General features: G+C 48.6%; 1 protein-coding gene across 2 annotated transcripts in view; it reads left to right on the top strand.

The window, feature by feature from the left end:
- The first annotated feature begins 3,538 nt into the window (after window positions 1–3,538).
- The window catches only part of snd1 (staphylococcal nuclease and tudor domain containing 1), a 177,053-nt gene continuing 153,846 nt past the window's right edge, over window positions 3,539–26,745 (top strand). Inside the window, exons 1-11 of one of the 2 annotated variants that reach the window (XM_079755458.1) lie at window positions 3,539–3,607; window positions 3,722–3,872; window positions 5,923–6,072; window positions 7,257–7,377; window positions 7,702–7,783; window positions 13,530–13,690; window positions 15,587–15,678; window positions 16,937–17,095; window positions 18,293–18,399; window positions 18,921–19,011; window positions 25,327–25,431. In XM_079755458.1, the coding sequence (XP_079611584.1) occupies window positions 3,795–3,872; window positions 5,923–6,072; window positions 7,257–7,377; window positions 7,702–7,783; window positions 13,530–13,690; window positions 15,587–15,678; window positions 16,937–17,095; window positions 18,293–18,399; window positions 18,921–19,011; window positions 25,327–25,431 (1,146 nt within the window). In that variant the 5' untranslated portion in view covers window positions 3,539–3,607; window positions 3,722–3,794. Of the gene's footprint in view, window positions 3,622–3,721; window positions 3,873–5,922; window positions 6,073–7,256; window positions 7,378–7,701; window positions 7,784–13,529; window positions 13,691–15,586; window positions 15,679–16,936; window positions 17,096–18,292; window positions 18,400–18,920; window positions 19,012–25,326; window positions 25,432–26,745 lie in introns of both variants that reach the window. The other variant, XM_079755459.1, reaches the window with a different exon arrangement.

Below are 26,745 nucleotides of genomic sequence, written 5' to 3'. Positions count from 1 at the left end.
AGATCCACCACCTTATCGGTCGAGGAAAACAACCATGTTTACGCAAAGGATACATCTGCTGATTATAACATAACCGTTGAAAAAAACACATATAGCCAGGAGTTGAATTGATCATGCAATGATATTGTTTTTCTTATTCTTTGTCTGTGACATAATAAGCAAAAAGAGTAATCAACCTGCCATGGGTGAATCCATATTGCCGCAAATATCCACGTTTTTCACGATTGTGCAGATATTCTTGATTAAAAAAAAAGAAAGAAATGAAAACAACTTAGTCAATTGTAGTCTAAGTTATGACAACAGTTGAGGTTTGGACAGCCAGTGAGAAATAATGCCGATGCGTAAACTAACCCCTCGCCAGTCTACTTTTACGCAAGACTGGTGTGTGTGTCCAAACGCTTGCGGTTGAAAGCATCGTCGGGGAGGACAGCTCTGACTTTATAGGCCTGCCGACCTGGAGATGACGCGGGGGCCTGACCTGCCCAAATGTAAATATTGCATAGAATACATCTCAATCTAGGAACTCTGGGTCTTTGGACATCCAACGAAAGACATTTGTTCAATTAAGTTACACACTAAATGGTGTTGTTGAATCATATTAGGCCGGCGTGCCACCGAGGAGCAAGTAAGGAAATAATTCCACATATTGAACCCCAGTCGCAGATCTAGCCAGAGACGACCCACCAGCACTAATGCACCTTTGATTAGGACCATGTTTGTGTCTTTATTTGGCTCACAAAAATCTTTAAACGGTTTTCCTTCAACACATGCCATGCCCAACGCGTCTCTCCAGCTTCAGAGACATTCGGCCCCGTGACGTGAGCATCCTTCCCCGATGGAAGTGGCTCAGATTAAAACGATGGAGTCCACTTTCATAAAACAAACATTTGGGAAATCTGTTCAGATGGGCGACTGCCATATGGTAGGGCCTATAGTGCTTTTGATCAATCATAAATCCATCACGCAGTCTCTCTTTATTACATTTTCTTTCGAGCGTGAACAAATAGACTGGGACTACTCGAAAGGCAAGGGGGCCAATTGTAGGAGCTCGTTGATGCAGAATGGGGAGGCAGAAAAAGCTCACAGATGTTCCCCTGCTCAGCCTGTAGATAAAAGGCGTTGTAAACGTTTCAAAGGGAATATTTGACGAGTAAATATTAGCCTATCTGAAACCCCATACAGGCCTCGTCTTGTGCCCTGTTTAATGACTAATTGAATATCATTAGTTTGGTCCACAAAGACCGAAGAGCCACCGACACATATAAGGCTTGGATTTTAGATGGCATATGGCACAAATTATACATTAACCCACAAGTTAGCCCACGATAATACACTGTCCAATAAATGAGCTTGCACAGAGCCCAGCCATTTTGGACACCAGCGTCTCCTTGCCAACTCAGAGAGAAGACAAATACAGTCAGACCTACTTATTTATTACCGATGGTTGACAGGATGATTAATTTATAGTGCTTCGATGAACGAGCTTCGTATAGAACCAAAAAGCTAATAAAACACTTGCGTCGTGAACTTAAAAATAGTAGGAAAACACTGACTGCTGTGCGTAAACGTCATTTGAGCTCACCAAATAAGATGGCCAGTTATTTGGTGTACTATATTCAGCATATTAATAGGGGTCCAGTCTTTAGGTACTTCCTATTTATTAAATTTTTAACTCCCAAACCGATATTTACGCATGCTTGTACCCACAGCAATGGATAAATGGGGCTATTTGACCCGCGTAAAGAAGTGCCATAAACCTCTCCAATACGCACGAAGTTGCACCGTGCGCAATATAGTCTGGCGTTTAAACAGTTCGACAACCTCGCGTTTTACCACGATACATATGCACACGGAAAATGTTGATCTTTTCTTTAACTTTGATACTGTGTACCTTGAATTAAAGAAGAGAGAACTGTTATATGACGTCTGCACCTATTGGTTGCCCACTCCTTTTCATTAAATTGGCGACCACTTGGTACATTCAGCTAAGTGGCCGCAATAATGATCTAGGTTTGGTATAGTGGCGAGGAAACTCAAACAGCTATAGATACTGATCAAGACAATCCTAACTTCGGGTTGGTACCATATTTGGTATAGGCTACTACATCGATTTCCTACAAAGTTGTAGAAATCCTCGGCACCCTACGGGTATTTTATCCTTATCCAATAACTTCATTCTATTATCCACATTTCCTTGTTTGATAAATAGAATACCTAGTTCTATTTGCACATAATTATGATATAATTATGATATTAAGTACGACCTATATGGGAAACGTAATGGATCGACCCTGAACATATTGGTGAAGAAATTAAATTCCCATCTTGTGTAGCTACTTTTGTTGGAAGAGCCCATTGTATTAAATATCAATAGTAAAAAAAAGCTATCCAAATCATAATGGCAATTCAACAGAAATGCATACACACTGTTAAATAATTAAATTACTCACAACACGTGGCCTTCATGTCTAAAAGAAAGGCACTGCTCAGAGGGTCCATGCGTCATGCATGTGTGTGTGTGTGTGTGTGTGTGTGTGTGTGTGTGTGTGTATACGCACATACATGCATGACGCATACGAACATCGATGAGCATGTACATCTTATGTATAAGATGAAGATGGACACTTTAAGTTCAGTCTTACGCACGAGCTGCGTTGTAAGACTAGGGTTTCATGTTAAGATAAAAGGGTTCTAATTGAAGAGACATTCAACATATAGGACTAAATTAGTAAATGGGAAAAATAAAAGATGATAGATATGAACCAAAAGGTTTCAGCCATGCTGTTATGGCTTTATTTGACTGCTAGCAAGAAACAGACATCTAAACTATGATGTTGAGTATATAAGCCCCCCCCCCCCCCCCTCCCGAAACACACACAAACAATTACATTAAAGAAAATACATTAATTAAACAAAATTCAATAAATCAAATGTAAAATAACTTTCAATAGTTGTTGATGGGCTTTGATCACGAGGGAGTCCTGGAATCATTTGCAGTGGACCATTAAATGAATAACTTAGGGTATTGTATTCTATCATTATTTTTTGGACAACATTTCTATCACAACGTATTTCTAGAATGGCATAAAGACCGAAGAAAAATATTGATGCATCAAATCAAAGCTCGCCTAAAATGCAGTTCACCCAAATGGCCTCTAGGTGCAAAATGTAGCCTAACGAATATTGTTTGGTTCAATCTGAGCAAAGGCTGAATTAGTAATTCCAGCCTCATGATATTATAAAAAAATATGAATGTTTAAACATTATATATTGTAATTCGATACAATTTATAGACAAGATAATTTATAGTGATAGATTCAATTAGATATGCAACTTAATATTAGGCTACAGTAATGTCTAGGCCTACAAGTATATCTGTTTCGACTTTTCACATTAAATTCCCTTTTTAATGCAACACTTTGTTGAATATAATAATTGACAGGAGCAGCGGGGGAGATGCTCTCCGTGGCCGGGCCGTGCGAGCGACGCTGTAATACTATGCTGACGTGTCGCAGCTCCTGCACCGGAAGACGTCCGTTCAACTCGTCTACCCGCTCAACCAGCCGCTCCGTTCGCTCCCGTTCCTTCTGCCCCTGGACCCGGAAAAGTAACGGTTTTGACGTGTGTGTTCTCCTGTGTGTGTGTGTGAGAGTGTGTGTGGTGGTTCTTCCGGTATAACGTGTGTGTTCAGCGGTGCTCAGCCTTTTCTCTTGGCTTTCAGTTCAACAGTCGCTCCAGTCCCCCGGCTTATTCACCTGCTCACCCCCCTCAACGGCGTATCTCAACCCGCGGACATGGCTTCGGTTTCGGCACAAGCTCAGGCGACGAGCCCGGCTCAGTCGGTTCCTCTGCAGCGAGGGATAGTGAAGATGGTAAGGACTGGAGCTGTGGGAGTAGGAGGGGGGTTCTGAAGGCTAGCTCCGGGGGCTACTACTGGACCAGAGCTCTCGAACTAACAGTGCTCCAGCACCCAACTCGGGTCCAACTTGTTTAACTCTTGAGGGCGAAGCACCCCGGGGTGCCAGGGCTACAGAACGCGGGGTTTGGGTGGAGGGATACGGACCAGCTGCTCCAGCAGCACGCTGGCTAGCACAGGCTAGTTGTCAGCTAGCTTGCTGCTAATTAGCCGAAGCTCCACTTGCTTGGGAGTAACACTCGTCTAATGCGTTGAATGTGAATGTACATGCTTTTACACATGGGGAATAACGAGCCCTCCTGCACTGTAGTGGACGGTAACGCACGGAGGAGTGACACGTCTGTAAAGAGCTGTGGAGCAGTGCCCCTATGACATATGTTATGACTCTCTTGGAGTTGACATTAGCATGCTAATTAGCACGATCCGAGTACAACTTAGAGTTCGCAGGCTGATCAGAGTACGATAGGGTATGGTTTGTTGTGTTAATATAGCTGATGTGCCCCGATGCGGGGAACTGGGGTCGTTCATCGGTCTCAGTAAATCACGTTAAATCAAAGTTGGAACATTTTCCTTCTGTGCCCAGTTGGGAAACAACTGTTTCCCAAAGCTGCACATGCTTGCCAAGATGTAATTTATGAGATCCGGATTCCACGTATTATATGAAGTTTAACGTTTCCGCACATGAGCCAACCTAAATGGGACAAGAAATGCAGGTTTTAAAGCATTATAAAGCGCTTGGTGGCCGGCGGGCCAGCAGGTAGCTGGAAGCCTGGCAGTCTGCCGGTCGAACGCGATCGCAGGGAAATGACACGTAGTGCTTCCCAGCCTCTGTAATCTCCCGTTCGTAACTAGTAAAAGCATTCTGTCTTGAAGCCCAACGTTATCCCTGCAAAGGTGCTACACGTGGCATCGCACAATATATAAATACAATAACAGATTTTTTGTTTCATATTTTTAGATTATTATGAAAGCCAACGACAATATCCATAGCACTCTTTAAGCATGGATTGAAACATCTGTTTTATAAAGTGGTTGTTTATTTTAAGCAAGATGTTAGCAGACTTTTGTTTGTTAATTGCTTTATTTATGTATTGAATTACTTATTACTACTATATTACTATAAGTAGTCTTTATGGCTAAACTGAGATGTTACTGTCTCCCACTCAACGTATTGCATCACGAACACACCGCTCTTTAGGCTGGTCCCATATCTCTCTCTATCAAACGTGGACCTTTCAGTCAAGGTGGCCCGCGGGTGTTCAAGGGCAGGGAAACTAACTCAGACTTGAGAATATCTGCCCCCCCCCCACCCCTGTCCGGTCAGTGCGTTGTATAACTGCAGCCTTTCTCCCAGGGCGGGAGTCAGTTTGTCTTGAGTGGCTGGGGACAGGGGGGGCCCAGTGGAGGGCTTTATCTGGTCCACATCTTAGATCAACATCACACAGCGATGCTCCCTGGAGCTCGGACACAAGGGGCTCTGCAGATAAAGGCTGTTTACTCAGATTCCTATAAATGCCATGGTTGCCAATCTCAGCGGCGGCTAATCTTTTTTCGTTTGTGTTTAGTGACGTTATCTTATCGTGCGGTGTGATCATGCCGGGCCTTTTTCAATGCAGTTTTTGACAGGCTGTCGCTATGACAACACACAAGCCATGGCTTGTAGCTTGGCAATCGAGTAGCGTTCTCCGCTGACGTTTTGGAGCAGGTATCGCTGTTGGATCCTAGATACTGGGATTCGAATGCACCTGTGCCTCTTTAGACCTCTAGCAGCGTTCCAGAGGCTAAGGAGTCCTCACACACTCACCGCCACGCAAGTTAAACCCGGCGACATATATATTGTTATCGTTTGAAATAGTTCTCCCCGTATGAACGCAGTCTCCCTATTTGGCGACGGCGCCGACGAGACGCTCAGCGCAGAGGAAGGGACGCCTCCGTCCCTCCGTCCTCCGTGTACGACTGAATGTCCCCTGACTGTGTGGCGTCTCCCCCCCCCCCCCCCCCCCCAGGTCTTGTCGGGCTGCGCCATCATCGTGCGGGGACAACCCCGTGGAGGCCCGCCCCCCGAGCGGCAGATCAACCTCAGCAACATCCGCGCCGGCGCCATGGCCCGGCGCGCGGCCCAGAGCCAGCCCGACGCCAAGGACACCCCTGACGAGGTGAGCCCCCCCCCTGCCAGGAGACGCTGCCCTGCATGTGGTCCCGGCGGGTCCCGCTGAAGCCAGCCAGAAGGCTCACGGGGAACCGAAACAGGGGGGCAGTTTCGCTTCGTATAAGCGTAACCCCGAGAAATCTACATTTATTTTGTTTGGTTGCCTCGAAGCGCTACCGTGGAAATCCAGAGTTCTCGCGAGAGCACAATTTGAATTTGCTCTGCGAGTCACTCTGGGAACGAGCAATATACTCACCCCCCCAATCCCCTGGATCTGAACATTAACCAATCACCTCGGTGTATCTGATATAGGTGGGCCGAAAGCGTTGCTGTTTTACCGACCGGATGCGGCAAGAGTCTTATCTATTGGTTAGCTCAGCTAACCAAAAGGCCACTCCAGTTGGGCCATTTCATTACTCGTTGCCAGACCTCTAGATGTGGGTCTGGATTTCCAGGCTACCGAAGAACACAGCTGCTCGAAAGTACAACAGTCTTGATTACAAATTGATCAAATTGAATCCCGATGGATTATTACACCTCTTTGCATGAGCTATGCTACATTAAAGCATACCCGCACAGCCTGTTCGACTTGTACTGGTGTGGAGGTTGTTGACGCATGTTATGTTTTTAAAGACGCGGTAACGTAGGTACTAAATAACCGGTTCACTTGAGTAAATCAGTCACAATATCACACAGTGCTTGAATATTGTTTTAATGGTAAAGCATGTGTGGGTACTGGCTGTCTGTCCTCATGACATGACCCCCCCCCCCCAAAAAAAAAACGCTGCGGACTGCAATTGGTTAAGAATTCACCACGTTTCACCCCAATTCACTCTAAATCCTAAATCGTTACATTCCAATTTAGATTTTGTAGTGATTTTTTTGTAAGGGTAGTGAAAGTAAATGTTTGAATTGTTGTTTTCTCATTGTGCAATTGTGTCTTCACGTGGGTCATAAAAACTGCAATGCGATTATTTTCTCCACCAAAACGCGTAATGCCTTCTGTTAACAAAAAGAGGAAGACGTTTATCAATGCAACAATGGCTGGTGTCCCAGACTATTCAGTCCTTTATCGTAAGGTCGCTATTATATGGATGACTCCTCTGCTTCATTAGAGATGTACATTAGCACTGGGCAGGCTGAGCACACAAAGTGGTACCACATTCAGAAATACGTTGTTGTCATTTCCAGCCATGGGCGTTCCAGGCCAGAGAGTTCCTGCGCAAAAAGCTGATCGGCAAAGAGGTGTGCTTCAACGTGGAGATCAAGACCGCTCTGGGCAGAGAGTACGGCATGGTGTACCTTGGCCGGGGTGAGTACTCTACCCCTCTCAAGCTAGTGTAGGACACAGCAGGTGTCTCTGTGTCTGAATACTGTATGCACAGACGGGGAATCAAGTGCTTATTGCCTTCAGCGAACCAGCCTCCTCAGAATAAGTGTGTGTGTGTGTGTGTGTGTGTGTGTGTGTGTGTGTGTGTGTGTGTGTGTGTGTGTGTGTGTGTGTGTGTGTGTGTGTGTGTGTGTGTGTGGGGGGGGGTATTATAGGACTGTATATCATTGACCTAAGGTTTTGCTTGCATACGCCACGGACTTTGTTGAAGAACGTTGTGTTACGTTTGTGCGTCGCTCACCATAGACACAACGGGAGAAAACCTGGCAGAATCCCTCGTGAACGAAGGCCTGGCCACTGTCCGCAGGGAAGGAATCCGCGGAAACAAGTAAGACTTTTCTTGTGTGTCTGTTGAGCTTCTACGGGTCTTCCACAGGTCAGCGTTGCTCTGAGCGTGATCCGAACTGGGCTGGTGTATTCATGTCTGTCGGTGAAAAAGAAAGCACACTATTGGGAATGTGAAATAGGATATGGGGAAAGGAAATGGTCATACTGTAAAACGGCGTGTTTGCACACACAAGGTTGTAGACCACCATCGCATTCCTACAAATGAATCATATGATTATAATATTCACCAACAATATTGGTGGCTGTGATCGCGTATTGTCATACAATTTAAATCAAACTTATTGGCAATCGGAAGTAATTCTGCGACAGTTTGATCTGAATAAAGAGATGGGAAGTTGATCTGAAAAATAAACTGCTGCTGAATAAATAGTTTCACCGCTTTCCCTATCAAAAGTTCCCATCACGGCATCATTTTCCCCCTCCCCCTCTTAGCTTATCCGATGGGTTGAAATATGTCTGGCTACTCCTGAAAGGGTGTTGGCACTGAGGGACAATATTGGTACAGCTTATTGGTGAAATTAGATGCAGTACCACTAGGCCCCAGATGGTGGCAGTATTGCCCTGCTCCAGCAGGGGGAAAACACACGCACACAGACACACATGCACAGCGGGCCATGGACACATACACAGACACACGCGCGCGCACACTGACACGCACACAAGGACACGCACAAGCGCACACAGAGATCGTATGGACACACACACACACACACAGAGCCCCAGTTTATACTACACATTAAAGGCAATTTGACTCACGCTGTCGGATCTCCCGACAGCGACTGTCTTAATAATTATCTGCGAATGTCATTCTGAGCGTCGTGTGCAACGGCCTTAATCGTCCGCCAACGTAAACGATGCTTTGCATATTTGTGGGCGTCATTTGGCCCCAATGGCTCGCGCCATTACTTATGGAGGACTTCAGGCTGAACTACCCCCTCCCCCCTCACACATTGGCCTCTGACACACATTGAGTCACTTTGCTCGGCTACGCTGCTCCCACTAAACTATGGGGTGATGGTGATTACAGGGGGGGGGGGGGGGTGGCCTTAATGATAATGGCACCGTGGACTTTGCAGTTGGGTCGTGACTTTAGGAGTGTGTGTGTGTCTGTCTGTGCGTGCTGTCATCAGGATTATGTCTAGGGGACAAGGCTCGGTGACGCCTGGCTGTTTGCTAGGATGAACACGTTCCCGCTCTTTTGCTGTGTAGGGTCCAATCTCTGCCTTCACCTATACATCCTAGTCCGCTTCCCGCTGACAAGACGGCGAAACAAAAGCTCCAATTGAGATCCACATCATTTAAAACATTAGTAAGGCTTGGCTGCAAGCTCTTTTTTGATGATCTGCATCTGTGCGGTGTGCACGGAAGGCTGCTATGTGAGAAGCCTATGCTCTCTGCTGCAATACATGCTTTATCCACAAGGGGGCAGGTCGGGGACAGATCACAATCAGTTTCATGCTTTTTGTGATTTTGAGCACAGCTTCCAACATGGTGGCAACTCGCTGTAGGCAAATACGTAGGTTTAGGGTCAATTGACAACCCAAAGCCTTTGCTTTCATTTTTTTTAAAACTTCTTAAATTCTAATGAAGTGATCTGCCACAACAACACAATAAAGCTGGTGGCAGCTAGTCCTTGGATCAGCTAAAAGTAAAAATCGAGTTTATGTGTGCTTTGATGTCATGGTCACAGATTAGACGAACTATGAATGATGAGTTTACGTCCAGCACAGCTGATTTATTGTCCCTTCAGCTTATGCATCTAGACATTATTCAGCAAAGTGTCAACGCGTACAACGTTTACAGTGTTGATGATGTGCACAACACACCACTCCAACAACCGCTGTATACGCGCATCAGCTTCTTGTTGACTCGCAGAAGATTAGAACAAACGCCGGGAGTTTTGTGAGACGCACAAATCGGAACGTGTTCACTAATCGCCTGCCTCGTATTGTTCAACCAAGTGTCCCAAGAGTGGCAGATTTAAACCCCATTGACAACACATGGGTAGTAAGTATTGTTTTAGTTGACTTTAAACCAACAAGATGTCAGTCCTCGTCGCGTAGCCTCTGATATAATTGTTTTATGCCGACATGTCATCCTCCCGTTTCCTCCACTGCTAATTTCCTGCTGGTAGGCAGAGGGCAGGCATGGCGGCTAAGCAGTGCAGCGGTGGCGCTGCTTTCATGTGGAAGCTGCAGTCTGAATTCCCTCGGGTCGTCTGTGGTTTCTCGCCTCTAATTAGACACAATGCTCGGAGCCGCCGGCCTTGTCCATGCACTTTGCTGAACAACAATTTATTTTTCCAACCCAATGAGGATGGAGGGGGGGGATTTAATGATGGCGTTTCACATTACGAATATATTTTTGCCAAATGTGTGGGTTTGTACCGGCGTGCCTCGAAATCTCAACTGACAACCCCATTTCTTGGCTATTGTTTTTATTTTGTTTTTATACTTCAAGATTTCTTTCTCTCTCACACACACGCACGCACGCACGCACGCACGCATGCATGCATGCATGCATGCATGCATACATACACTGTCGTCTTACTGAACCAAAAAGTACCCCACTCTGGGAGTGTCTGACGGGCAGACTCCCGCGTTGGGCAGACGATCACCAGTGGCTCTCAATACATGTAAATCCCCTCTTCCTACAGGCAAGTCGGGCTTGATTGCATCCGGGCTAATGAGGGTTTCATTCCGGAACGCCTACTCTGCACGCAAACCCGTGTTGTCTCTGGCTCTGCCAGAGCTCCCATCCCCAGAGGAGTCTTCGGATGTCCCTGCGCATTAGCTAGGGAAGCCCCCTCGCCCCCCCAGACAAACCCATTGACTGCAACGCATCCAGTGTTGGAGCACAACAGGCATTGAAGTAGATAAAGGCTGTGAACATTAGGTCGCGCCCGATCAAGGTGCTGGGTCTTTGGTTGACTGAAGACCGCACTGGGGGCGCCATGGAAAAGTGAATGCATGTGCATCATCTCACAGCAGGTTGATCGAGGTTATGGTCTCCGCTGTTAACCTTTTGCCTAGGAAGGCGACTGAATCATAATTCATGTTGTGAACCAAGCCTGGATTCATCGACCATGCTGTGGAAAGTTCCTGAATATAAGGCCCAAACTGCAGATAAACATCTCCTACTTCGAATCTCTTGATCAGAGAAGAAAACGACAGAGCTTTTTCCCCAAAACAGAAAGCTTTATCCATTTTGATTTCAAGCCTTGGGTTTCTGTGATTTACTTTTAAGAATCTGTGACCCAAAAAAACAAACCAGCCTGTTTGGAAACGGGACGCGATTCACTCATTCGCACGTTACTCCGAATAACTTCAAAGACATATTTTTTATATAATGAATCCTTAAGTTTAGATCTTTACAAGCCTGTCTTACAGTCTGCCTATTTGACAGTTTTTCTTTTACGTCTGCCGTTCCTTGATTGCACTGTATATCTCCTCCTTTCTGCGCGCCTCTCTACCGCCCGCGTTTAGTGCTTAGTTTAAAGGAGCTTAAACACAATCGACACTCTCCAGCTCAACATTTCATCCCAGGAAGTTTCTGCACTCTTGCCTCGTAAGCAAGAATCACTCTCCCCTCTTTGTCTGGCTTTATGTGAAGTGAGTTGGTTCGAAAGTGTGTGTGTGAGTGTGTGCACTTGGAGGGCAAATCAAAAGCTTAGGCTAATTCAGAACACAGCCAGTGAGAACTTGCGTGGAGTTTCCCATATTCATTGGTATACAATGCGTTTTTAGTTTAATTTTTAACCCTGCTTTGTTGACTAGGCTCCCTAGAGATGTGGCCTCTTTTTCTCTCTTAAACTTAAAGACGGGATCTCAACATGACCACTGCGGTATCAATCGGAGGGCTGCGCTCACGGACGTAACAGAAGCAGCTTCAAATTGGCTTCTTGCCATTTGTTCATAATAATTGGAATCCCGCACTCACTTTTATGAAGTATGTGCCTGTACTTTTTTATTGTTGAAAAAAACCTGGAATTAATTAGAAAGATTATTGTTTTGAAGTGGCTGTCAAACATGTTTTTGTGTCTTAATTTTCCAAAAAAAAAAAATGTAAAGCACGAATCTCAATTGGTAATTAATTCATTAGTAGGCGGTGACAGTCTGCTTATCAGCTGTCACACGGGACAACGCCACGATGAAAGTCCAGCAACTCTCAATGCCGTCTTTGTTTCTCCACACACTTCTGTCTCCATAGTCATAAACTCTCGTCACCATTCTTAACAATTTAAAGGAAATACTAAGGAGCCAATGAACCCACTGTTTCAGCTTGAATTCGAACACTGGTTGTCTGAGTGCCTCAGAAAAAGGCACTCTAGACGTCACAAAAAGAACGCCACCTCCCTTCCCAGTAGTTTGCAACGTTCAGTGTCTTGGGGGGGGGGGGAATGGCAAAAACATAGGATATCACTTTTCACTAACTTATTTCAGTTACAGTGATGCATTGGCAAAGCTTTCTATGATGACGATCATATAAGACATAATCCCACATTAAAACCATTTCTAATCGGTTTTGGGTTCACTGGCTCTTTAAGGCGCTTTACTGACAAATGGATGATTATCACTGTGGCCCACTTACTGTACTGAGAACCGTGTCTTTAATGGGCTCGGTCGAATTCTAACGAAGCAGACAACCGGAGGCGTCTGAACGGTCTTTGAGGCCCGAGTGGATGCCAATGTTATTTTCCTCTTCTTCCTGAAGTGGACTACATGAATAATGATTACTTGGAGGTCCGTGTCCACATCGATGGGGGGGCCAGATCAAACCACTTTTTAGAGTTGTGTAACATCAGACCCAAAGCCGATGAGGGGCGTTCGAAGGCTCCCAAATCAAACCCCGTTCTTGGAGCCCTGTCTCCGGTCCGGTTGTTGTTATGTCCCTCGGGGGAGCGGAGGCGAGAATTAAAAGGACGGTGTTGTTAAATGGCGTGCTGCCTTCATAAAGCCCTCCGACAATGTGGTTATCAGCGCTGCCCTAGGCCTGACTTTCACAGCAAGAGCTGCCGCCGAAGCCCTCGGACTGCTAATGAGTTCAATCTGCAACGCGAAAGGGGAGGGGGGTGGAGTTCCTTCTTAAAGCAACAGAGTCAACATCAGGCTGTGAAAACAAATGCGCAAGTTGAATTCCTGCCTTGATGCCCAGTGCTTTTTTCATGCCGTTACACGGTATAATTGCCTTGCAAATGTAGTTGCCAGGGTGATTCTGGTTTCTATGGTGATTCCTTATTTATTTTATTATCCCTCCGCTTATACACTTTATTTATTATTTTCGGACTTCATTATAACTGTCTCGACGAACTGAGGCGAGGGTTTGAGTCGCCATCTGACAGGTGCTCACGACTGCCGTTGCGGTGACTCATTGCTGGATGTGATGGGCATGGCTTTCACCAGAGACCCAAACCTGCCTCATCTCCAACTTACCTAAAAGTCCCCAATTTGTGATCACTGTAATTAAAATAGCAAAGATGATAGCATGCATTTAGAGTTTGTGAGCGAGAGAATGTTTTATATTTAACCACTTTGTAAAGAATATCGAGAGCCAAAACTGCAAGTGAATGAAATAGCAGTCAGTTCATCCAGAGCATGTGAGCTTTAAAGTGGGATATTTACATAGCATCTTCTAACCTCAAACTTACTGTGTGTGTGTGTGTGTGTGTGTGTGTGTGTGTGTGTGTGTGTGTGTGTGTGTGTGTGTGTGTGTGTGTGTGTGTGTAGTCCAGAGCAGGCCAGACTGTGCGAGATGGAGGACCAGTCCAAAGCATCCAGGAAGGGCATGTGGAGTGAGGGGGGGGGAGCCCACACCATCCGAGACATGAAGTACGTCATCGAGAACCCACGGCACTTCGTGGACGCCATGCACCAGAAACCTGTCAACGGTAAGCACACACACACACCGAGACGCACTCACACACACACCGAGACCGACTCACACACACACAGAGACGCACACACACACGGAGACGCACACACACACACGGAGACGCACACGCACATGGAGACGCACACACACATGGAGACGCACACACACACACACACACACATGGAGGCACACAGACACGGAGACACACACACATGGAGACGCACAAACACATGGAGATGCACACACACATGGAGATGCTCAAACACATGGAGACGCACACACACATGGAGACGCACACACACACACACACACATGGAGACACACAGACACGGAGACACACACACATGGAGACGCACAAACACATGGAGACGCACAAACACACATGGAGACACACACACACACACACACACACACACACACACACACACACACACACACACACACACACACACACACACACACACACACACACACACACACACACACACACACACACACACACAGAGGGAGGCATCGGCTAGGCTTTCTAAGATACGCCCTCCCTCCCGTCCTCCTGTGTCGTCATCCTTCCGTCACTGCAGGGCCCCTCTGAAAATGCCACGTCTCATCAGCTCACCGTAACACATGATCCACAGGCAGCGTCACAAACAAACCTTCTTTTTAACATTGGAAACAATCTATGTCGATTGTAAAAAACAAAATATATATATATATATATATATATATATTTATATGAAAGAAAATTAGTTGTCATCGGTGACGCTGATGTTCACCGCCCAGCCTCAGCGGTTCTTTAGTTTGGACAGCGCCCCCATACCCCGCCGGCCATGGGGTCGTGGCGGGGCGTCCACGCTACCACAGGGAACGTTCATTAGGCCGACCCTGATGACTCTGGTGGAGCAGTGAAGCCCGTCGGAAAGACGGAATGGAGCTATTCTGGTCTGGCTGAAGCCGGTCTGCCCTCTGTCTCCTTTATGTAACGGCGCTCCCTCTCTCCTACCTGACGCACAACGCTACCAGCAGTAGAATCGTTGGTCTAGCCGTAACGGCAGCCCCAGCCCATTTCACCCGCCTTTAATTGAATGGAAGGGGGCTGTGAACTTGAACATTTTATTTTATTTTATTTCTTTCACCTGCTTTTCACTGGAGACGCTCGTGGTAGTTTGGAAACGACAGCCGAGTAATCCCCTAGTGCGGCAGCGGAACCAGGCGATTTGAATGTCTCCCTTTTCTTTGGGGGTGATTTAGTAACCTTGTGTGTGTGTGTGTGTGTGTGTGTGTGTGTGTGTGTGTGTGTGTGGACATCCTCAGAGGGGGCCCAGCCTAATACAATAAAGTAAATAAATACAGTTATTTTGAGAAGGCATTGAGGAGGTCAAAGCAGAAGAAGGTTTAAAAATAAAAATCTGCATTGCCTCACCAGTTCTAGGCTTGGGGGTCAGGCCAGTCTCAGAGCTGCGGACGTCCATTAGTTCTTCTGAGGCCGGTGGCCCTCTCTGACCATGACTAGCTCCCTCCGGGTTCCACCGTTTCCTTGCTCAGTGACCATCCGTCTGTAAAGCCGATCGGAACGCTCCTAACTAATGACTACACGGACGTTCAAAGCCCTGAACATGTGCCCGAAGGCGGGGCTTTAACCGGGTCAAGCAGAGGCTGAAATAATTATCAATTGCCAACGTGTGCTGTTGCCCTCTGCACAGTGGCTAGTTTGTCAAAGTGGCGCAACACACGGACATGTTTTTCAAAAGCTTCCCCCTGTTACACGAATAAGGTCACTGCTGCATCCACACTACCGAAGACGCGTGATTCATCTCTTTTAACCAACGTTTTTTTTCTCTTTCCACTTCCCTCAACACACACACACACACACACACACACACACACACACACACACACACACACACACACACAGCCATCATCGAGCACGTGCGCGACGGGAGTGTGGTGCGCGCCCTTCTCCTGCCCGACCACTACCTGGTCACCATCATGCTGTCCGGAGTTAAGGTAACCATGGCAACGCACGCACGCTCAAAGTTCCTCCCTTGTAAAAAAAAGAAAAATATATATACATATTTTTTTTTAAAATATTTTTTCGCTGTGGTTGAAAATGATCCGGAATAGTTTGCTGACGAGGAGAAGGCACGCGGCGCAGACCTTTACAAACATGGCGACATAACAAATGAAGGACTCTGCGTTTGATGAAGACGGATGAACGGCGCCCCCAGACAGATCCGTCACGAGGACAGGCTTTAACGAAGCGATCGTCCCCGCTCTGACCAGCACGCCGTCCCACTCCCTTTCTGCGCCCCCCTCCGCCCTTTTCCCCAAATTGCCGCCGAGAAAGTTGTCAGGGATGGGTTGTCCAATAAAGCGCAGGAAGGAAGGAAGGAAGCTTAATATTTCGTCAGAAAGCCGCTCGTCTTTCTCCTGGCCGTACCCTCGGGCCGGTGTTTATCGTCTCCGCTCGCCGTGTCCCGATCCATCTCTCGTCGCCGGGCGCTCCGCCGTTGGCAACCGGCGCCGCTCAAGATAACGAATCTTTTTTCATCTCCCACTCGAAGATACGCCGTTCATTTTGGAGACGCTCCTTTTTACTTTATGCTTTCATAACGGGACGAGTGCGGAAGGCCTGTCGGTGCAGAGACTCTCGTTTTGATACCGCCGCTCGCTTCCTTCTGGGCTTCGTTTATTAAACCCGTTTATACTCGATACGGTGTGTGAAGGAGACCGCCTTCCGGGGGGGGGTTGGGGGAAGGCGATGGGGGAGAAGCCTGTGTGTGTATCAAACACACACGCTCCTGCCGCGGTTTGTAAACGTTGCGTCTTGGGGCTGGGGTCGGTTTGCTCAGCAGTTTTTATTCAAACGAAAAAACCCAAAATCTCCAACCGCTGATCTATGTCGAGAAAGACTAGCTAATGGTTTAATTGTTTGTCGGACCGTACGAGACACCAGACATTCACATGTTGCATGTCCCAAAATAATGCATCGTGTCTGGGGACATGTGCATGTCTGTATTTCCACAACACTGTTTTGTTTCATATATTTCATCCATTTAAGTTTATCTTTTTACAATCAAAGTGAAGCCGCCAAGGGCCAGACAATGAAAAGACAACATAAAATAAACCAAGATGAAGAAATGACAAGGACACTAATAGCAATAAACAACCAGCCAGAGAACCAGGCCGATAAACAGACATAACAGATGGACAAGGAAAAGTGGAAGAGATGAAGATCTGCTCTGCCCCCCCCCCCCCCCCCCAGTGTCCCTCGTTCAAGCGGGAGCCGGACGGCGTGGAGACGCCCGAGGCGTATGCGGCTGAGGCCAAGTTCTTCACAGAGTCGCGCCTTCTGCAGCGCGACGTGCAGATCATCATGGAGAGCTGCCCCAACCAGATCATCCTGGGCACCATCATGCACCCGGTGAGACTCCCCCGGCCCCCTCACCCCCCCACCAAGGACCTCACCTGGTCAGACAGACACTCACTCACCTGTTGAGACCCTGACTCACCTGTTCAGACACTCACTCACCTGGTCAGCCAGACACTCGCTCCCCTGTTCTGACACTCACTCACCTGGTCAGCCAGACACTCGCTCCCCTGTTCTGACACTCAGTCACCTGTTCAGACACTCACTCACCTGTTGAGACCCTCACTCACCTGTTCAGCCACTCACTCACCTGTTCAGCCACTCACTCACCTGGTCAGCCAGACACTCACTCACCTGTTCAGACACTCACTCACCTGGTCAGCCAGACACTCGCTCCCCTGTTCTGACACTCACTCACCTGTTCAGACACTCACTCACCTGTTGAGACCCTCACTCACCTGTTCAGCCACTCACTCACCTGTTCAGCCACTCACTCACCTGTTCAGCCACTCACTCACCTGGTCAGCCAGACGCTCACTCACTCACCTGTTCAGCCACTCACTCACCTGGTCAGCCAGACACTCACTCACCTGTTCAGCCACTCACTCACCTGTTCAGCCACTCACTCACCTGTTCAGACACTCACTCACCTGTTCAGACACTCACTCACTGACTTACCTGTTCAGACACTCTCTCACTCACCTGTTCAGCAACTCACTCACTCACCCAGCCACTCACTCACCTGTTCAGCCACTCACTCACTCACCTGTTCAGCCACTCACTCACTCACCTGTTCAGCCACTCACTCACTCACCTGTTCAGCCACTCACTCACTCACCTGTTCAGCCAGCTACTTATCCATTCGCCCGTCCACTTACTCGCTCAACCACACACTTGCTTCCTCACCCTCACCCTCTCACCCAGCCATCAAACCACTCGCTCGCTCACTCGCTCACTCACTCCAGAAGAAGACCCAAGAAGTCTTAGTTTACCTAGATTCTAAATCTTGCACTAGAATGACATGGGTGTACATTTCATGATCCCAGACATGAAATACGGATGAATCCTTGGTGTAGTTTTTAGTTTTGAATGTTCCGTGTGACATATCAACAATGCACGTGCCCACCCACACAAAGTCTCAGTCGGCCACAGTAAACTCTGTATTCCTGGTGGGTGGGTGGGGGGGGGTAGTGTTTGTGTTGTCCTGGTGATCGGTGCGAGTGTCAACATCTGCCTCCGTTTTCCCCGCAGAACGGCAACATCACAGAGCTGCTGCTGAAGGAGGGGTTCGCCCGCTGCGTGGACTGGTCCATGGCCGTCTACACCGGGGGAGCAGACAAGCTCCGAGCAGCCGAGAAGTACGGACCCCCCCCCCCCACAGAGACCCAGATACAGACACAGACAGACACACACACACAGATGGGCACCGTAAAGGAAATGCAAACACGTCTGGGGAAATTACATACGCTGACTCTTAATTGTCTACCATATGTTGTTGGGATTCTTGTGTACGCGTTGTGTAATCACCATGTGTGGATTCAAAGCATGTTTATTTGTGAGTGGTTCATCTTATTCCCCCGTCCACTAGCGGGGGTGGAAGTGAACACCGTGTGGCCTTTGGAATACAGTCTTAAGATCCATGTTTGTCTTTTACAGGGAACCATTCTTTGGAATTACAGAAGCGAAACCATTGTAACCTTAAACGGCCATATCTCTACAGCAGTGTGTTTCCAAATGACCACTTTGAAAGCTCTTTCCCCGTTCCTCATTTTTGCTGTGTTGCTTAGCAGACCATAATCGAATAATTCTGCAAACATTGGTGACCTAATCCCTCTCTGTTCCTGCTCTGCTCCTCCTCTCTGCTCCTGCGCTGTCTCAGGTCTGCCAAGGAACGCCGGGTGCGCATCTGGAAGGACTACGTGGCGCCCACCGCCAACATAGACCTTAAGGACAGGCAGTTCGTCGCCAAGGTAACCATCCACAGCCAGCCTTGTCTCCGGGGCAGGTCGCCATAACTGTTTTTATTTATTTACCCGGGATCGCTCTTTCATTCCGTTTACTAATCAATGCATTATTTGGTCATGAGTATCGACATAATGACTGGCAGAACCGGCCCCGTTTCAAGACGCCAAGGCCCAGAGTCCTTCGTTTTGTCGGGTTTATCTGAGAAAATACTTAATTTGTTTGTGCTGGTAAACGCCGTAAGGCAACTCATTTGTCAAGCAACGGGCGAATACTAATTTGTCAAGCTATGAGTGGCGAATGTCGAATGAATTAGTTCTAGTGGCTCGCAGACTCGACAGAGCTGACTCTGCACTGTCACAATAATAAAGGTGTAGTTACGGTTATTTGGAAAAAACTGTGGGGGTGGGGGGGAAACGGCACAGAACTTTGGGAGGGGCGCGGCCGGCAACAGCAAAATGCAGCAATACAGAATGTCAGCACGACATGCAGACATCAGCCATCACACAGAAGACTATTATTGAGTGCCAGGGGAAACTTGTTTCCTAGTTACCACACGGCTCGGTCTGTTCAACCGCCGGCACTTTGACAAAAAAACAGATCTGCTGTGATGCCATTCGCCGTGCTCTCCCGAAGATGCTGCCTAGGAGCAAAAGCACTTGCCGGCTTTTAATGAAACGTCCCCCCCCCCCCCTCAATACACCTTACCTTTCGAACAGAACCAGCCCGTAGGCACTGAAGACGTAGCGCTAGACGGCGCTAAGCACGACCTTCAAGGGCTCAGGAATCAAACCCACAACCGCCCTGAACGACCCCTACAAAGCTCAGGGACGGGGGGAGATATTGGCTCTGGAGTCTCCCCGCACAAGGCCCCAAGGAGGGCAGGGGAGGGTGGATTAAGTGGCCCCAATACAAACGATTAGGGACACATCCCCCCCCTCTCCCCGACGCCTCCACCAATGCCAACCCCGCCGGCCCTCCCAGACCTGTCAGCACCTATTACTGTAACGGACTGCAATGGACCCCCCTAAATAGGTTGCTGAAGTCTTAACTTTGTTGTTGCCCCTGAAATGCCACGTTGTAAGTCATTTCTCCGCCCTGGCGAGTTACCGCCTTAAACCTCCTTTTCTCTGCGCGTGTTTTCAGTGAAGGTGTGCGCTGCGCCTCAGAATACGCCTTTTTTTTTACCGTCTTCCTTCAGGGATGATTTTAAAAAAAATAAATGCACACGGGGTAGCGGAACCTTAATACCTTGGAGTTTGTCTTTTTATCTGCCCTCGTGCGCCAACCCCCCCCCCCCCCCCCCCCACAGACCCTGAACTCTTAAGACCCTGAAAAATTCATGGCCCGCCCGCAGCTTACATAAAGGTGTTGCTTCTGCAATCTGCTTACAGAATGAGTTCGAGAAGCTGCAGACGCACAGAGAAAATAGTCGACTGAAAAGGATGTGCAGTGCTGATATTTGCCGTTCCTAAAGTCATTGACAATGCCCCTATCGCATCCGTGTGCAGACTCGGCAAAGCCAGGGAAAGCGAGGCTGTTGTATGTATGCATGTACCGGGGGAACGGCTTGACTGGCGGAGAGCGGAGGGGTTTCTTTATGTAATGCTGCAGCATTACCACTGCAACCGTGCCTTCGGCGCACGCACATACGCACGTGCACACGCACACACAAGCACGAGCACACGCGCACACACGAGCACTTGCACGCACCAGGGTGCCCAGACGAACGCGTAGCACTGGCAGCTGCTGGTTGCGTGAGTCAGTTTGTTTTGGGACTAGTGGGACGGCCAGCCTCCAGCGTAAACACTTTTCCCCATTACTCCTTAACGTCCTCATGCTTCATTTATTTCTGGATTGATTCATAAGACCTCCCGTGTTATTTTTTTTTTATATTTCTACGTGTGTGTTTGTGTGCCGGGATGGTCTTCTGGGAAGCAACGGGAGTACACGTGCATCGACCAGGAAGGAAGTGCACGGCGTTTGTTGTAATTAGTCGGAGGGTGGCGTGGTCGCGGAGAGGTCGTGTGTGTTTTAAGTTCAGGTGTTGGCACGGACGGGGCTGGTTGAGCTATCCACCACCATCTCAGACGCCATTGCTGGAGCCTGGGCCTGTCAGCAGGCGTAGGTCTATGGGGTGGGGGGGCGGCTGTCACCACGGCCCACAGGAGCTCCTGACAGATGTGTCGGCCACAGAGACATCTGTCCATATGTCTCATCATCAACGTCAACATCCCCGCCGCTGTCAGCGCCCTCCTCCTCCTCCTCCTCCTATTCTTCTTCTTTCCACTCCACCTTTTTATTATTAATTGAGTGAAGGAGAGTGCGGTCTCAATTCCCACTAGTCAATCATGCTGACTCATGTGCTTTGATTCCTCGCTCGCTCTCGCTAACCCTCTCTCTCTCACTGTCTCGGTCTCTGTCTCTCTCTCTCTCTCCCTTTCTCTCTCTCTCTCTCTGACTCTCTCTCTCCCTGTCTCTCTCTCTCTCTCTGTCTCCCTCTGTCTCTCTGTTTCTCTCTCTCTCTCCCTCTGGCTCTCTCTCTGTCTCTCTGTCTGTGTCTCTCACTCACTCTCTCTCTCTCTCTCTCTCTCTCTCTCTCTCTCTCTGTCTCCCTCTGTCTCTCTGTTTCTCTCTCTCTCTCCCTCTGGCTCTCTCTCTTTCTCTCTCTCTCTGTCTCTCTGTCTGTGTCTCTCACTCACTCTCTCTCTCTCTCTCTCTCTCTCTGTCTCTGTCTCTGTCTCTGTCTCTCTCTTTCTCTTTCTCTTTCTCTCTCTCTCTCTCTCTCTCTCTCTCTCTGTCTCTGTCTCTGTCTCTCTCTTTCTCTTTCTCTTTCTCTTTCTCTCTCTCTCTCTCTCTCTCTCTGTCTCTGTCTCTGTCTCTCTCTTTCTCTCTCTCTCTCTCTCTCTCTCTCTCTCTCTCTCTCTCTCTGTCTCTGTCTCTGTCTCTCTGTCTCCCTTGCTCTACTCTGCCTCATCTCCACCCGGACCAGAAACGGGCGGATTCAGGCCACGTCCCAACAGTCCCACCCCTTTCATCCCGTTGCTCCCCTCCCTCCCCTCCCCCCCCTCCCTCCCTCCCTCCCTCCCTCCCCTCTTGCGGGCGATCACTCACTTCTTCTTCCACTTGATGGATAAAAGGCGACGCGGGGAGGCGCCCCTTCGCCGGCTCCTCTCCGCCGAACGCCGGCGGCACGCCCAGGGGCGCTCGCTTCATCCGCCGGTCGCGTGGTCCTGGAGGACGTTCAGGTCTCACAGGGCGACGGATCTGAGTTGAAGCCGGCGCGTGGGCGAGAGAGCGGGGTCTTAGAATACTTTTATTAATGACATTAGTTATTATCATATCTACCGCACACAATCCTCGAGGCGACCCGGGTGGCTTCAGTCAAAGTTAGTGATGTGATTAGCCACATCACAAGTGGGCGTGTCCACGTAGATGTGTGACGGATAGATGAGCATCGTTTGCTACGGCCCACCGGGTCGGCTGGTGGACTATCCAGCACACATCTAGGTGGACACGCCCTCCTGTGATGTCATAAGAGCCAGATTTTCACAACGGCTTGTGACGGCTAATCCCACTCACACCTGGTGGCATGCCATGGGACCATTCAAAGTTAAAATAAGTTCTGTAATGGCTTTTCCTGTACTAGTCTCCCCCCTCTCTCCTGGTGCTGATGAGAAGGACTCCTCTGTGAGTTCAGGGGCGACCGGCCCATCAGTCAAGGCTCGTTTACACTATCTGTTCCAGGGGACGGCGGAGGACGATGTTTTGGGTTGTTTGGTCGCATCCCGGAAACAACAGCGACGACGACGGGGGCGGGGGGGTGGAGGTGACTGCCACTGTACATTACCGTGCGTGTCCCCCGGGTGGATACCGTCCTCAAATCGCACTCCGCCGAGTCGCACCGAGGAGGGAATGCGAGTCACCCGAGCCGGCTCGTTTGCGCCGCAGAAAGTGTTATCAGTCAGCGGGGCCGCGGGCCGACGGGAGCCGGCCCGCCATGTGGAACAAGCGGGGGCAGCGCTATTGGGTTAACTGAAACCGTGTCGCCGGCGATCTCTCACTTCACCTCCGCTGGAGGCGGGGGGGGGGGTAAGGAGCAGTGTACTGATGCTGCGTTTGGGGGAGGAGAGAGTTCCCCCCACGTGAGCTATGTGTGTGCTCCCGCTTCGTCCGTCTGTGTGTGTTCTGGCCCTGCAGTTAAAACTAGGCCTGCACGATTCGGGGAAAAATAGGAATCACGATTTTTTAGCTTAAAATCGATAGCACGATTCTCTGCAACGATTTCTTTTCCAACGGAAATGAATTTTTATTGCACACATGAACCATGAAAAAAAAAAAAAAAACATAGATTTTTGTACATATTGTCTTTAATTGCTGGCCTTTTATAACTACTGAACCAACTCCACACACCTGTAAATGAAGGCTTAAAAAAAAAAAAAGTAAAAGTAATTTAAAACTTAAATCCCCACAGGGGCGAATCGAGATCGTGATTTTATAATGATTTATCGTGCAGGCCTAGTTAAAACCAAAAGACAATGGGTTGGATTGACAACGAACACCCCCCTCCTCCTCCTCCTCCTCCTCCTCCTCCTCCTCTTCGGGACTACGCCTGGCGTTTTCACATTGGCTGGTCGAGGCCACTGCAGATGTCATACCGGCCTCAGCCATGTGGTGGCAGCACCCTCCCACCGCCCTCCATCTGCCTGTGTTGGAGGCCAATGAGTCATGCTGTTTCCCTTGGTCATCCCTCATGGCAGCTACTTTGCAAAGACTTCTCTGCTCCATTTTTCTACCCCCCCCACCCCACCTCCCTCTCTTCCTCTCTCTATGTCTCCGTCTCCTTATCTTGCTCGCTCGCTTGCTACGTCTGATATTCCCAATGACAACCACCCCCCCCCATACACATGCACGCACGCAGACGCAAGCACATAAACACACACTACAGTATTCAGTCCCCAAATAGAAACCCTCTCCTTCTTTCTTGCGATCTCATCTCTTGGTGGCAGTCTCTCACCACCCCTCCCTCGTCCTAACCCCTCTAATCTCTTAATCTCTGAGATGACCCCGTCCTCTGCATCCTGATTGGGTGTTGCTTCCCCCTCGTTATCCCCACAAATGATTAATTAGACATTTCTGAAACGTTATCTTTTTCACTCCGTTCATCTCATTCCCTGACTCAGTCACTCACTCACTCGCTGATTCAAGGGGCTGTATGGAAAACCTACATTCACATTGCCAAAACAAGTATAATAAGATGCATAAGATACCACATAGTAATAAACGTCATCTTCTAATGAACAGTGTCTCGCCGTGTCTCAGTCTTTCTGGTTCATCTGTCACTCTGGCTGTGCCCCGCTTTATTTGGGCTGAGCCACAGAATGTCCTCAACACAATTTGTGTAGGATGCCATCTTCCCCGGTGCGTGTTCCCGAACAAGCTTGCTCTCTCGCTCTCTCTCTCTCTGTCCCTCTCTCGCTCTCTCTCCCTCTCCCTCTCTCTCTCTCGCTCTCCCTCTCCCTCACAGCGCTGTCTGTCCCTCAGCCTCCCTCCAATCCGCTCTCTCCCACTCAGTTTGCTGATTGGTGCATGATGTATTTTGGCGACTGTCTTGCACAGTCTATTTAGCATGTAGGCAGGGCTAATGCCTGTCCTCTGGTGGTTGGAGCGCTGCTCGTCTGATATGTTGTTATTGTCGTGTTTCCCTCGTCTAACCCACACGGTAATGAAGGGTACGGTTAGCTGTGGATACAGCGCTACATGCTCATCCCCACAGGCCCCGCTTTGTCCTAATGAAGACACGTGTGTGTTTGTGTGTGCTTATGGGAGTCGCTCGCCACCGCCACATACAGAGACCGACATGGCACCCGCCATTGTCTTTCCGTCGTTTATATCAAACCTCCCAAAAATTGTAAACCACGTCGACGAGCAAGGAGCCTCTGTCGCTCGGCCTCTCTTTACCCCGAGATCTCTCACACACACACACACACACCCCGGTTCATTTCCCATCCACGCAAGTGTGGAACTTGTTGAGCCGTTGTTGGGTTTCTGCTTTTGATAAATATTAAGCATCGTTTCGCAAATTACTGTTTCTGGTTCTTTTTTTTAATTTATTTTTCGCATTTCAGCACATCCTGTTCTCCATTATTTTTAATGGCTTACCTGTGTGTGTGTGTGTGTGTGTGTGTCATTCAGTCCACCCCCACAAAAGAACAAAAAAAACCTGCCTTATTTGAAAGAGACCACCCGGCCGCCCGGCCACCCACACCCTACCACCCAGTGAGTCATATGCTCACGGCTCCCCCCCCCCCTGTCCCTTCCAGGTGATGCAGGTGATCAACGCCGACGCCATCACGGTGAAGCTGAACTCTGGGGAGAACAAGACCGTCCACCTGTCCAGCATTCGTCCCCCCAGGATCGAGGGAGAGGTAACGCCTGTGTGTGTGTGTGTGTGTGAGTGTGTGTTTCAGAGATTTCCCATTGGTCTGTACTTGCGTGAATAGTGTGTATTTGTATTGATGTTTTTTTTTTTTGTGTTTATATAGTATCTTTACTCATTTTCAACTGAATGAGCTGGCGGTTTGAAACCACTCGGTGGCGCCCTTGTGACCTGTCTCACACACACACACACATACACGGGGGGGGGGGGTGAATGCAGCATTGCAGAGAACGGGACAATCGATTACCCCCCCCCCCCCCCACATTGCTCTGAATCACTTTAACTCTCTCTCTCTCTCTCTCTCTCTCTCTCTCTCTCTCTCTCTCTCTCTCTCTCTCTCTCTCTCTCTCTCTCTCTCTCAACCTCCCACGCCTGTCTCCCTGTTGCCGTTAAGCGTCATGTTATTGATCGTTCCCCCCCCCCCCCCTTTATTCCTTTCATTGGAAACTTTTCAATCACACCCTCTTTCCCCCTCCCTCCCTTACTTTCCTTAGGCCTTTCTCTGGTTTCCTTTTCGTTCCCGCTCTACTGTAACTTCCTGTGTCACAGAGTTTATAGATGTCAATTCCCCCCCCGCTCCTAAATCCACTGGATAATGGGAACTGCTGACTTCCTGTGAAAAAGTCTGTGACCCCTTATCCCTCCTCCTAATGGGCTGCTCCAACACCCGTCTGGCCTGTAAATTGCTCAATATGGTCAAGGTGGCTGAGTTACGTTCTATAATTAAATCGACGGCCTATATTGCTTTATTCAGCATATACGATGCCGCAAGATTTTGTTTCGAGATTTGACAACCGATATTTCATAATTGGTTCTTTTCTCTTCTCTTTCATGGTTTCTTTCTGTCCCTCTCAGCGTTCTCGCTCCTGGCGTCGGTGCCAGCATCATTAAGAGAAGGCTTCGTACGAGAGCCCCACATCACTCCGTCTCTCTGTTCTCTCTTGGGTGGATGTACAAACTTGGTCTTGTTGACCTGGTGTGTGTGTGTGTGTGTGTTGTAACAAGCTTGTGGGCACATCTCTCAAATTGCTGGTTACTTTTTCTTTCCCTTTTTGCCTTGTTTTTTCGCTCTACTGCAAATCCTCTTCAGGGCTGTCCTACTTGCATCTACTGGCTCCGTCTTTCTCTCTCTCTCTCTCTCTCTCTCTCTCTCTCTCTCTCTCTCTCTCTCTCTCTCTCTCTCTCTCTCTCTCTCTCTCTCTCTCTCTCTGGTTCAGGCTATCTCTATCTAGCTCTTAGTCTCTCGCTCATCGCCTATGACTCTGACTTTTGGTCCCCCTCCCTGCCTGTGTGCGTCTCTCGT

The sequence above is a fragment of the Pollachius pollachius genome (assembly GCF_949987615.1).
Source record: "Pollachius pollachius genome assembly, chromosome: 18".
In the NCBI taxonomy this organism is placed as follows: Eukaryota; Metazoa; Chordata; class Actinopteri; order Gadiformes; family Gadidae; genus Pollachius; species Pollachius pollachius.
Note: the sequence above shows the minus strand (reverse complement) of the source record. Positions and strands in the feature narration are given on the sequence as shown.